This window comes from Nilaparvata lugens, chromosome 3 (assembly GCF_014356525.2).
Source record: "Nilaparvata lugens isolate BPH chromosome 3, ASM1435652v1, whole genome shotgun sequence".
NCBI lineage: Eukaryota > Metazoa > Arthropoda > Insecta > Hemiptera > Delphacidae > Nilaparvata > Nilaparvata lugens.
The window spans coordinates 10,989,115-11,001,760 of NC_052506.1; the positions used below are offsets into that span (position 1 = coordinate 10,989,115).

The 12,646-nt window shown below is 34.5% G+C and overlaps 1 protein-coding gene across 1 annotated transcript in view; it reads left to right on the forward strand.

Annotated features, from left to right (window-relative positions):
• LOC111048082 (GON-4-like protein) overlaps positions 1–12,364 on the forward strand; it is a 31,609-nt gene extending 19,245 nt beyond the window's left edge. The window contains exons 6-8 of the mRNA XM_022333929.2: positions 2,890–3,079; positions 6,820–7,388; positions 11,078–12,364. Coding sequence (XP_022189621.2) covers positions 2,890–3,079; positions 6,820–7,388; positions 11,078–11,149 — 831 coding nt within the window. The 3' untranslated portion in view covers positions 11,150–12,364. The remainder of the gene's footprint in view (positions 1–2,889; positions 3,080–6,819; positions 7,389–11,077) is intronic.
• The last annotated feature ends 282 nt before the right edge of the window (positions 12,365–12,646 follow it).

Genomic DNA, 12,646 nt, shown 5'->3' on the forward strand with positions numbered 1-12,646 from the left:
CAAAAAATGGTACCTTTGAACCACCCCCACCCCCTTAGCACAGGGGGTAGGGGTGGGGACTTTTGATATGTTTACCTCCTTACTACCCTAAACAGAACTGCGGGGTCAAAAATTGTCTTCCAAACTTTTCCCTCTATAACCTTTCTTTGACTGGACTATCAGGCTTCAGAGACCCTAGATGGAGGATCTCCCTACAGAGCTTCCTTGGAGAAAGCTCCCTAAACACAGAGATTCTTCAAGAATGAGAGAGCTGCAACGTATCACCAACAATGGAAAGAGCATGTCTTGTTGAACGAACATTATCATCACCATAATCATCATCATCATCCCACCCAGTCAAGTTTCAATGGGAAGGATATTATCGATAGCCCTTTTCCAAGAATGAACACTGGTATGTTCAAACCTTTTCCGTTTCAGCACAATATTTCATCATAATCAGATGTAATTATTTCATCTTTATACTGTTGAGAAGTATTAACATTCTAAATTCAAAATCTTATGTGATTAATTTGGGATCAAAATGTATGTCTTTAAAACTGCTGAAGAATCATAACCTCTTTTTGGACTAATATGCAATCAAAATTCGGGAATGGAATAGTAAGGGCTATAAGCCTGTTTTTTCGTTTCCAATCATTTTATGATTAAGTTGTTTTGTTTTCTAAAGTTTTTGTTCTAAAGCAGCAAGTATTCAATGAATATCTTCCACTTTAATAATAAGAAAACAAAGATATTGTCAAATTTCACTAAAAATTATTTTAGTGCTGCTTTACAGTTTTTAATACATTTTTAGTGAAATTTGACAATATCTTTGTTTTCTTATTATGGAGAGATTTCACATCACCATCAATTCTACTAATCTTCCAATTATTGAAATTTGGAATCTATTTTTCATAAACATTTTCGACCATCTATCATATAATTTTTAGATCTATCGGCTTTGTCTAACGACATACAACGATAGCAGATCAATGTTAATCAGGTGCTGACTTCAAAACGTGAATCCCATTATAGTCTGATATATTTTAATATTCTGTCGTCATACGTGTAGGAGGATCAAAAACCAAACCTCAGAAGTGTTGTGGTTTAAGTTGCGTAACTTTTCTACAAAGTGCGCCAGAGAAACTTACTTACTTGAAAGGTCAATAAAAACAAAAGTAATTTAGTTATTGTCTTAATTTTTTTGCTTTTTGTGTAGTTGAGAAGTTGATATTGTGGTAATTATTCATATTGGATGGAAAAGACGAAGAAATTGTCAAAAAACCACTGATTAATTAGAAATTCTAATTATCAATAAATCAGTGGTTTTTTGACAATTTCTTAGTCTTTTCCATTCAATATTTTCTTAATCTTTTTTTGTATGAGAATACAATTTCTCAATTTTTTTTTCATTCAGTCTTGAAAATTGACATCAGATCAATGGCGACCCCCATCGCGCATAAACTGATGACCTCGATTTTTGAAATTTGTATACCCTCATTGCAGTATATCAATCGGTATGTTGGCAATGGCGTCGCGAATGTTGTTCTTGAGGTGTGCTATGGTCCATGGTCGATCGACATAAACCAGGGATTTCAAATAACCCTATAAAAAATCACATTGAGGAAACGCATGTGGAACATCGTCACTGAAAAAAATGACCGCTTCTTCAGACAGGTTGTCAATCAGCATATCACATGCATTCTGATGGGCAACAAAATCGCGTTCAGTCAATTCTCGAACAACAGCCAGTTTATAGGGATAAAATTGAAGGTCTTCATGGAAAATTCGTCGAACAGTGGAATCAGGAATTGCCATAGCAGCTGCGTGTTTGCGAGCCGAACGCCGGGGAGAACGCATAACTGACTGCTTCACTCTTTCGATACTTTCTGCAGTTCTGATGTCTTGTTGAAGTCCATTTCTGGGTTTAGCGACACTTCCACACTCTCGAAATGAGTTAACCCACGAAAGAATCGAATTACGACCAGAAACATCTCTTATGCGCATCTACATGTTGGCCTAATTAAGGCCAATGTCGACCACCGTCAGTGTGTGGATGGATGGTTTGCCAACGCTGGCTACCGCTGGCCTTCATTGGGCACTGGTCACATTGCAGGCTGGGCCAGCTTACTGGGCCAACATGTAGATTCGGCATATAGCCCAGTCAATAAAGGTTTTTTCGATCCGAAAATTAAATAAGAGCTGAATCTCTCACCATCGATAGAACCCTCCCAGAGGGTCATTCTCCCAAAAGTCCCAAGAAATCCCCTTAGAGCTTTCCCCCCTAGCCACCCTCAAAGTTGAAAAATGCAGGTAATCACGGGAAATCAAATATCTCTGTAACCATTGTTCGGAAAGAGTTCTATTATATGTCATTCGATTCGTTACATTATGGTCTACAATATCAGATTTCTTCATTTTCTCAATAAAACATTTTTCTTTTAAATGACTTGCTTCGAAGTTAATCGAAGAAAACAAAAACATAAAATTGCAACCCCCTCAAATTTTTACATTTATATTATTCTATGAAGAAAACTGTTCGTTTTATTGAGAAAATGAAGAAATCTGATATTGTAGTCCATAATGTAACGAATCGAATGACATATGATAGAACTCTTTCCGAAATGGTTACAGAGATATTTGATTTTCCGTGATTACCTGCATTTTTCATGTTTTAGGGGGCTGGGGGGGAAGCTCCAGGGGGATTCCTTGGGACTTTTGGGAGAATGACCCTCTGGGAGGGTTCTATCGATGGTGAGAAATTCAGCATCTATTTAATTTTCGGATCGAAATTGCTTTTTTGGACCTTCATTGACTGGGCTAATATTTGTATTACCAGAGACAAACATTTACGCTTATCCTTTCTCTATGGTTTTACATAATATATGCTATTCACATTATGTATTTTTACAGTTTATAAAAGGAAGAGCTTTCATACAAAGAGGGAAAGCGTTGAGGCAAGCTGAATTGGTTGTTGAAGGCGTTGATAGGAACGAGTTTTTGCAGAGAATTGCTGTGAAAAGCTCGATATGTCGCAGTCCACTTAAGGTCAGGCCAAAGAAACGGCCAGCTGAGGGATCGCCATCAAAGAATTATCTTACAGGTGGGTAATTACACTTCGGCCCGGTTGCACAAAAACCTATTCAATTTTAACCATCATTAAATGTCACGAAGATAAGCTTCAAGAAAGTCTTCATTGATTGGTTTTCGATCACGATTAAAATTTCACTGGCTTTTATGCAATAATTTGTAATAATGCAAATTATTATTAAATTTTAATCATCATTAAATGCCACGAGAACCAATTAGAGAAGCTTTCTTTTTCTTGAAAATAAAGCTTCTCTAATTGGTTCTCGAGACATTTAATCACGATAAAAATTTTACTGGCGTTTATGCAACCGAACATGGAAGCTTGATTAACTCACCATTCGAAAGTTTATTCATCTGGTACTGGTAGAATTAAGTAAGTAATGCTACTTAGACTTAAGTAAGTAATGCTACTTAGACTTAAGTAAGTAATGCTACTTAGACTTAAGTAAGTAATGCTACTTAGACTTAAGTAAGTAATGCTACTTAGACCAGACATTGACGGTAAGTTTCACCAAACAGATTCGATTGTGACGGAAACAAATTAAATTCTACGTTCATACGTTCACCTGTACAGTGATCTTTGCCTGTATATCAACGTAGGAAGCGGCTGCCTTTAACGTTCAGGTTTCATGGCCTAGAATAACTGTCCACTTGTACCTGATGGTGAAAACATACGGTTGTGGCTGTATCAACTCATGAGTTGATCTGTCCAACTAACTGGAATTATCTGATCGATCCAATAAATTATTGTAATTTTCCTTATACAGGGTGTTTCAGAAGTAGTGTCGAACATTTCAGAGTATTTTTCCTGGAAGATAGGAGACTACAATTGTCGTATTTGAAGGGTCCAAAACTCAGCGGTTATCCTTACAGCTGCCATTTTGTTTTTTCACTTGGGAATTTCATCTCAAGAACGAAATGTTGTATTGATCTGAAATTCGGCATGAATATTTTTGTGCTATAAAGACTCAACTTTAAAAAATAAAATTAAAAATTTTCGATGTATATTTTAAAAATGGCGGTCATTTTAAATTTTTGATTGCAAATTTCACTTTACAAAAAATTTAGCAAATTTTATCAAGATTTCAAGGATACGTTATTTATTAAGATTGGACACAGAATAACAGAGAAATCAATTCTTTTCGTACTGAATGCATGACCATGAACAAACAAGATCATCTGAAAATCATTGTAAAATCAGCTGGATGGCCATATGGAGTCATTCCGAGTTTCAAAATAATACAATTGGAATTGAAAATTTAATATTGATGTTTAAATGGTGAAAAGTGGTCATACATTCAGTACGAAAAGAATTAATTACTTTGTTAATCTTCGACCAGTCCTAATAAATAAGGTATCCTTGAAATCTTGATAAAATGTGCTAAATTTTTTGTCTCTTTTAAATTTTTTTATAAAGTGAACGTTTTCGTGAAATTTGCAATCAAAAATTTGAAATGGCCGCCATTTTGAAAATTGTTTATTCTATTTTTTAAAGTTGAGTCTTCATAGTATAAATATTCATGCCAAATTTCAGATCAATACAACATTTCGTTCTTGAGATAAAAATTTCTAAGTGAAAAAAACAAAATGGCAGCTATAAGGATAACCGCTGAGTTTGGACACTTCAAGTACGACATTTGTAGTCTTCTATCATCCAGGAACGATACCCTTAAATGTTCGACACTACTTCTGAAACACTCTGTATATACGGGTTTCTAATATTGTTGAGCATCCATATCATATTCTGTAGTTTGATATGTACTTCACAATTACCTTCAGTATATATAGTTTTTTTTGTAATATATCTGAATTTATTGCTTTATTACAAGTTGTAGTGATGTACTTTGTATTCCAAATATTTCCATTATTATTTTTTTATATAAAATAATATAAAATTTGTATGATTGTCATATGATTATGAATGGAAATCATTGAAATGCACTACTCATTGCATCTGTTGTGATAATATGGTATTGCTCTACAGTAGTATTTAATTTTTACTGGAATTTAATTTTATTTTTAATATTCTTATTTTTTTGTAGCCTGCTCTTACTATGTATAATGAACTATTGTAATAATTGTGTTGTTATGGAAGCAATTTTTGGGAGAAATCCTGTATGCTTCCATGTTTTCCATAAATAGTATACTTTAATTGATACTCTCTTCTAGATTTAAAAGAATGAAAACATTCTTGTTTTACATGTTTCATTGAAGTGTTTTCATATAAATTGAAATATTCATTTACATGTTTTTATTTTAAAAACATGTAAATGAATATTCCAATTTATTTTATTTTATTTTAAAAACATGTAATGAAACATTAGCATTTTAATTTGGGAAGCGGTTCTCTGGTTTGCTGTGTGGTTGCATTGATAAGCTGAATGATATTCATGCGCCTGCTACTTCCGGTGGAAGAGTAACAACTTGTAGAGCACCGGTAGTTCGGAACTCACCTAAAGCTATAGGTTCACTCATCCTTCATCACATTCGTCTCATCAGGCTAGAGCTAGAGCTCATGTGGACATCACCCTCAGTCAAAAATAAAACATTGTGCGAGTAAGATCATAATATTTTATTTATTCACACAATATTTCACATGAAATTACATAGTTCATGTCCCATCCTAATCCCATAGTTGGGAGGATACTTTTCGCATAGTCAAAAGTCTTTACTAATTCGTATAAAGGTCGTTGGTGAACTGTTGGTACTTCTATCCGCTCTTTCCTAGCCTCGCCAAATTTCAGTTTCTTGCTTTCAGAATAACTTTTTGGTTGTAATTTCGTTTTCAAATGTGGGCTCTTTCATAGTTTACTTTCATTTTAGAATTTTTTTTAATCTTGAGTTTATTAGTAGGTACATCATCCTGTGCCAATAAATATAAATTTACCCAATAAGGCTCAACTCACACTTACGCGACTCAGGTCGAGAAGAGACTCACTCTAGTCGAGAGCATGTGTTTACAAATGGTGACAGTCGCGGAGACTAGAATCGACTGGTCTGAGTGTCACCATTTGGAAACACATGCTCTCGACTAGAGTCGAGTCTCTTCTCGACTTTAGTCGCGTAAGTGTGAGTTGAGCCTAATTGTTCAATGTAAATTATCAATTTATGTGTTTTTCTTCAAGAGACTTGATGGTTCCATGCTAAAAACAAGATCTGCTAATAACTATCATTTACCCAATGTTAATTTAGCGATAGCAAAGAAAAATCCATTTTATCAAGGAATAATTTTTTACAATAGTCTCCCAAATGAAATAAAATCTATTAAAACAAATAAAAATGTATTTAAAGCCCAATTAAAGAAATATTTATTGAATAGTGGCTTCTATTCAATAAAGGAATACATGGATAATTAGTGGATACATTTCAATAATATAATATTGTGTACTTATCAATTAATAGCTGTGGTTGATAACTTATTGTACTTTTGTGTTTTGTACTTTGTGACATTGATCATTTTCATGTAATTTATTTGTTTTCATAATTGACGTTTGCCATATCTGTAATTGTACAGCTTTTTATGAAATAAAAATATTTTATTATTATATTATTATTAAATTCGTCTATGAAGACCAAGTACGGACAAATGAATTTTCGCATAATCTCTTTTTTGTACTTTTATTAACCACGTGTGTATAAATTCGGGGGAGGAACAGTTTTGGGCTGTGCCTATTGTTCCTTCAGCAAATTATTTTAAATGATAATTTTTTATCATTGAATCAATAAAATAAAATATAAATTTTGATTTTCTAGGTGCAGAAGACGATTATGGAGAAATTATGACGGTTACAAAAATGGCTAGACTAAAACAAATGAAAACACCCAGGAGCAAACTTTCAACCGACAGTGGTGATAAAACTGCCGAGGAAGATGATGACGAGGAAGCCATCAACATGTGTAACAGTTGTTTCAAGGATGACGAGGAGAATATTGATGAACCTCTGTCGCCGTCACATGCCTTTAGCGAAAGCGATAGTCCCAAACGTGAAAGTGATTTTGCCGGTGTTGATGCTGCCCTAGACGATACTCCTCAAGACTCTGGTCCCACAAATTTCTGCCACACTGAAATTGACAGTAAGGTTGATGTTCTAAGTGACTTGGACGTGCTAGTGAAAAAAGATGACTCTCAATTATTGTCAAATGCTGAAGCAAATCTGGATGCTGGATTGTCAGCCGCCGATGCCAGAGTGCAAGCCCAATCAGAAAGCTCGTGGACTCGTGAGGAGGACAAAGTCATTTTGCAGACTTTTCAGCAAGATGGCGACTCAGACAAAATATTCACCAAGATCAACGCTGTGCTTCCTTTGCGTTCTTTATCAGAGGTGAGAAAATGCAATTGATTTAAACATGGTAATCATCAACAAAACAATATAATTATAGAGAGTGAAGTGCTATTTTGGGAACCGATTTATCAAAAATAATAATATTCATCCCACACGTTTAGGTCCAGAGAGAAAAATCAGATCCCTTTGTATCTGGTCCTGGCTATTTCATGAATAATCCAAAAATCTGGTGTGACGTTATCACACAACTTTCCTTGCCGTTATGAAAATTGAACATTTGAAGCTATAGTTTTCAAGCGCATCTCAAGTCTACTATTCAAAGATCTGAACCAGCTGGTGACAGGACAATAACGCTGGATACACACGAGATCTGCAATCTCTTCATAGTGAATGATTTAATAGAATCAACAGTTGCCAACAGTTTGCAATTGAATAATCACATTTTCTCAAATTTCAAGCTTATTTTCATTGTTTAGTTGAAAATGTTACTGGACAATGTTATTGTAGAGATTTTCATGCTCAATCTTTCCCACTCTAAATTTTCCGTTTGAATTATATCTGAGGCCTGATAATTGGAAATCTAAAATCAAACTTTGCATAGATGGGGCGGAGCTCCTGAAATTTTTACAGATATGGGACTTGTGGCAGTTGATAAAGCTTATCAATGACTATTTTAGGTATAAATTTGATGAAAATCGTTGGAGTCATTTTCGAGAAAATCACGAAAAACACTGTTTTTGACAACATTTTCGCCATTTTAGCCGCCATATTGAATTGCATTTGATCGAAATTGTTCGTGCCGGATCCTTATAGTGTAAGGGCCTTAAGTTCCAAATTTCAAGTCATTCCGTTAATTGGGAGATGAGATATCGTGTACACAGACGCACACACACACACACCACACACACACACACACACACACACACACACACACACATACACACAAACACACACACACATACAGACCAATACCCAAAAACCACTTTTTCGGACTCAGGGGACCTTGAGAAACGTATAGAAATTGGGGTTCCTTAATTTTTTTCGGAAAGCAATACTTTCCTTACCTATGGTAATAGGGCAAGGAAAGTAAAAAAATAGTAATGCATTCAATAATGCTGAGGTTATAATAGTTGTCTTGATCCCGGGGATATTTATGCTATACAACTATTATAACCTCAGCATTATTGAATGCATTACTATTTTTTTACTTTACAAAGCATCAATTTATTGAATCCGTCAGGCTTTAATGGAACATGTCTTGATCCCGGGGATATTTATGCTATACAATACATGTTCCATTAAAGCCTGACGGATTCAATAAATTGATGCTTTGTCACTATGCTAGGCCCTCTCGAAACTTGGGTATTTAATAGTACATTCAGGATAAAGCTTTTCTAATTCTCGTTCTCTGGAGGTACCGTACAAAGGACGAAGTGATTTTGCAGACTTTCAGACAGAGAAAATTCTGGAAAATTGGAAAACCACTTTGTGATTTGCACTGCTTGAAAATGTTGTCTGAATTCCTAATTTTTCATTCATTTCATAGTATGTGTTTGTCTTAGGGTGGGCACACACCAGTTAATCAAGACAACACTAGTCACGATTAGTCACAATACTTCACATAGTTGCCTATAAAGCAACACACACCGATTAGTCATTGCAATTAGACATGTCTTCATAAGCAACTATGTGAAGTATTGTGACTAAACCTGTCTTGTCTTGACTTGACTAACTGGTGTGTGCCTAACCTTAATGTTATGAATATCGTACAGTCTTCATTATGTATAAATTTGATTTTATCTATTTTTTATAGAACTATCGTTTAATAGATGATAGACTAAAGAGTATTTAGAAGTGGTCTTCTTAGAAATTCAAATTTTCATATTCAAAAGTAAATACATTTTGTGGAAAATTTAAAACAATTACCTATTAATATGTTAACTGAAATTCTAATTGGGCTACTTAAATGTTTAATTATTATAGAAAACTACTAGTATATTTCTTTTACAAAAACAACTAATTTCGAGCTTGAAACCAGTTGTGTTTATTTTAAAAAATAAAAAGGGTACTATTAATTTTCTATGATAATGAAATTATTCATTGAAATTTAAAAAGTTGAATATACACACATATTGTTGAATTAAGCCAGGATTAAACTGTTTTTATCAAGAGTTTTCACTCTCTTTCAATAAATACTATTAATTTTTCGAATCTCATAACGACGACAGTAATGATATTGGAGCGGTCTGTATTGTCTGAATCGACACAGGGCACAAATAGTAGAAATATTCAAGGTATTAATGATGTGAATATTCTTCTGATGCTCTTGTGCAAGTTATATAAAGCATGCAAAATTTGTTCATTCGTTTTAGAAGAGGAATCAAGAACGCCTGTTTTAATTCGTCAGCTACCTATTATTCATAAATTCAATTCATTATTGTTGGCCTCAATTCGCGTTTGATTATTCTATTGAGATGAGTAAAATTTTGGTACTTGACGAGCACATATTATTTTACTGAATGAACATTTTTCAACACTTGATTAATTCAAAGCCGTCATGATCAAAATGTCAACTTGATAGTGATGTGGAACTGCTTTAAAACTAGTTCATCAACTGTTTATACTTTGTATTTTTTCAGTAATTATTGTAGGCTATTAAATTATGTTTTTTTTTGCAATAAAATTCATTATATTAGATGCATGGTTAAAATGCTTCAAATCCCATTAAAACTAGTCCACCATTTGAAGAATATTAGTATTTGGTTCAATGGAATTATAATATCACTCGATATTATTTATATTATAATTCCATTGAACCAAATAGGTACTAATATTCTTCAAATGGTGGACTAGTTTTAATGGTATTTGAAGCATTTAACCATGCATCTAATATAATGAATTTTATTGCAAAAAACCATAATTTAATAGCCTACAATAATCACTGAAAAAATACAAAGTATAAACAAGTAAAGTACCAACTTTGAATATATTCTGTAGTATAATTATGTAGCATCTATAGTATTTGCATTTTGCTCTTTAATTAAAAATGTTATCTTATAACAGCCTCGGGAACTGCATATTATCATAGAGAAACGATAGCATAGGTAGATCATGGTATCCCATGGTATAGGGCGTTTATGTCGCAACTTTTACTGTTATCTCAAGCTGATAGTCCACGTAGTTCTTTCATGTGAAGCTTTATGACGCTGGTAGTCTCTCATATTGTGCCGTTCATACACTCTCACCCCAACAAAACAGTAAAAATTGACAATAATCGACAGTAATCGGCTTGAGATAACAGTAAAAGTTGCGACATAAACGCCCTATACCATGGGATATCTACTTACGCTATTGTTTTTCTATGATATTATCATGTGTCAATCTAAAGCTGCGTACACATATACGCTCTTCCAATCCGCACCGAGCACGCTCCGCCCTCGTACCGCCCTCGTTCCTCCATCGAACCACAGTCGCTCCGCCCACGCACCCATCATGAACGTTATGGAAGATGTTAGATCTTCTCGCGTTCCCCGGTCGAACCACTGTTGCTCCCCGGTCGATCATTAATCGCTCTGCTGGAGTGACGTTCGGTTGCGGAGCAGAGCGAAAGTCTGTACGCACCTTTATACACTGTCTGGTGTTGGGTCTGTGTTTTGTAAAATTTTACACATTGGAATTGAGACTAAATTTTGCTCTTGAGTAACGATTAATTATCTTTTCTTCAACAGATACGATCTCGCTTCCAAGTGTTGATGCAGCTACTAAATCAGATGGCTCAGAGCGATGATCATCCAACTTGAAGACTGGACGAAGTATGACATGGAGCTTTTGATCAGAAACGAAAAATTGAGACTGCTTCTTTCTCCTTTCCGACTATTTTATCCCTCATTTAATAGACGCCGGTGGGCTGTTTTATGTACATAGTCATTTCGACAAGCATAATGTCTATTTAATGATGAATTTTATTTCCTACAGGAAAGGGAAAATTGATAATTAACAAGGGTTATAGTATAGTCAAGGAAAGTGGGGAAATTAGGTAGTGAGCTCGAGGATATGTATTCTGAAAAACTGTCAGAGACTAAAATAATGATATGCCAAGTGACTTTATGCTTGGACAATTTACGTATTCAAAGAACGACACAAGTGGCCTCTATTTGTTGCAACTGTAATGTTTTGGAACTCATAACTCTTGGATAGGTTCCTGCAAAGATCCTATTCTCCTCTTAAAAATTATTTATACGGTACTTGAAAAAATTATCAACTGTCAAGTGAGCCTACTTACATATTTATATTGTGGATCGGATATGAGCTTATCAAGTATATATTCTATAGCATCTATATGATCGTTTCACACATAACGATTGTCGGTAGACAATTCCGGTGAGCCAAACTCAGAATTAACCTCTGATAGGCTAATTCTCAGCCAATCAGAGGACAATAATTGCCTATCAGAGGTTAATTCTGAGTTTGACTCACAATTGGTGCTATTTCAAACTGCTTTTTAAATGTGTAATAGCATAGAGAAACAATAGCGTAAGTAGATATCCCATGGTATAGGGCATTTATGTCGTAATTTTTACTGTTATCTCAAGCCGATTACTGTCGATTTTTACTGTTATCTCAAGCCGATTACTGTCGATTTTTACTGTTTTGACCGGGTAAGAGTGTATGAACGGCACAATATGAGAGATTACCAGCGTCGTAAAGCTTCACAGGAAAGAACTACGTGGACTATCAGCCTGAGATAACAGTAAAGGTTGCGACATAAACGCCCTATACAATGGGATATCTACTTATGCTATTGTTTCTCTATTGTAATAGTCACTCTCCTTCTTTATTATTCAAGTTTTTCTTCAGAAAGTTTTAACCTATTATGACTTTAATACTGGATAAAAACAACCTATTATAATGAATGATTATGACTTTATTGGGTAAGCATTCTATTGTAGAATAGGTAGTGTACGGTACTTTCAAAATTGAAATGGTAGGCTATATTAAAATATTCATCGAAAATATGTTGTTATCAATTCTACCTAACATTATATTACCTATCGTTTATAGTTATAATTTCTGGAAATATGTGTTATAGCTAAGCTTTCTTCTATGTTTCCTCCGTCTAAGGCTAGGCACACACCAGTTAGTCAAGACAAGACATGATCAGACACGATACTTCACATAGTTGCTTATGAAGTCATGTCTAAATGCAATGACTAATCAGTGTGTGTTGCGTCATAAGCAACTATGTGAAGTATTGTGTCTGATTATGTCTTATCTTGTCTTGACTAACTGGTGTGTAC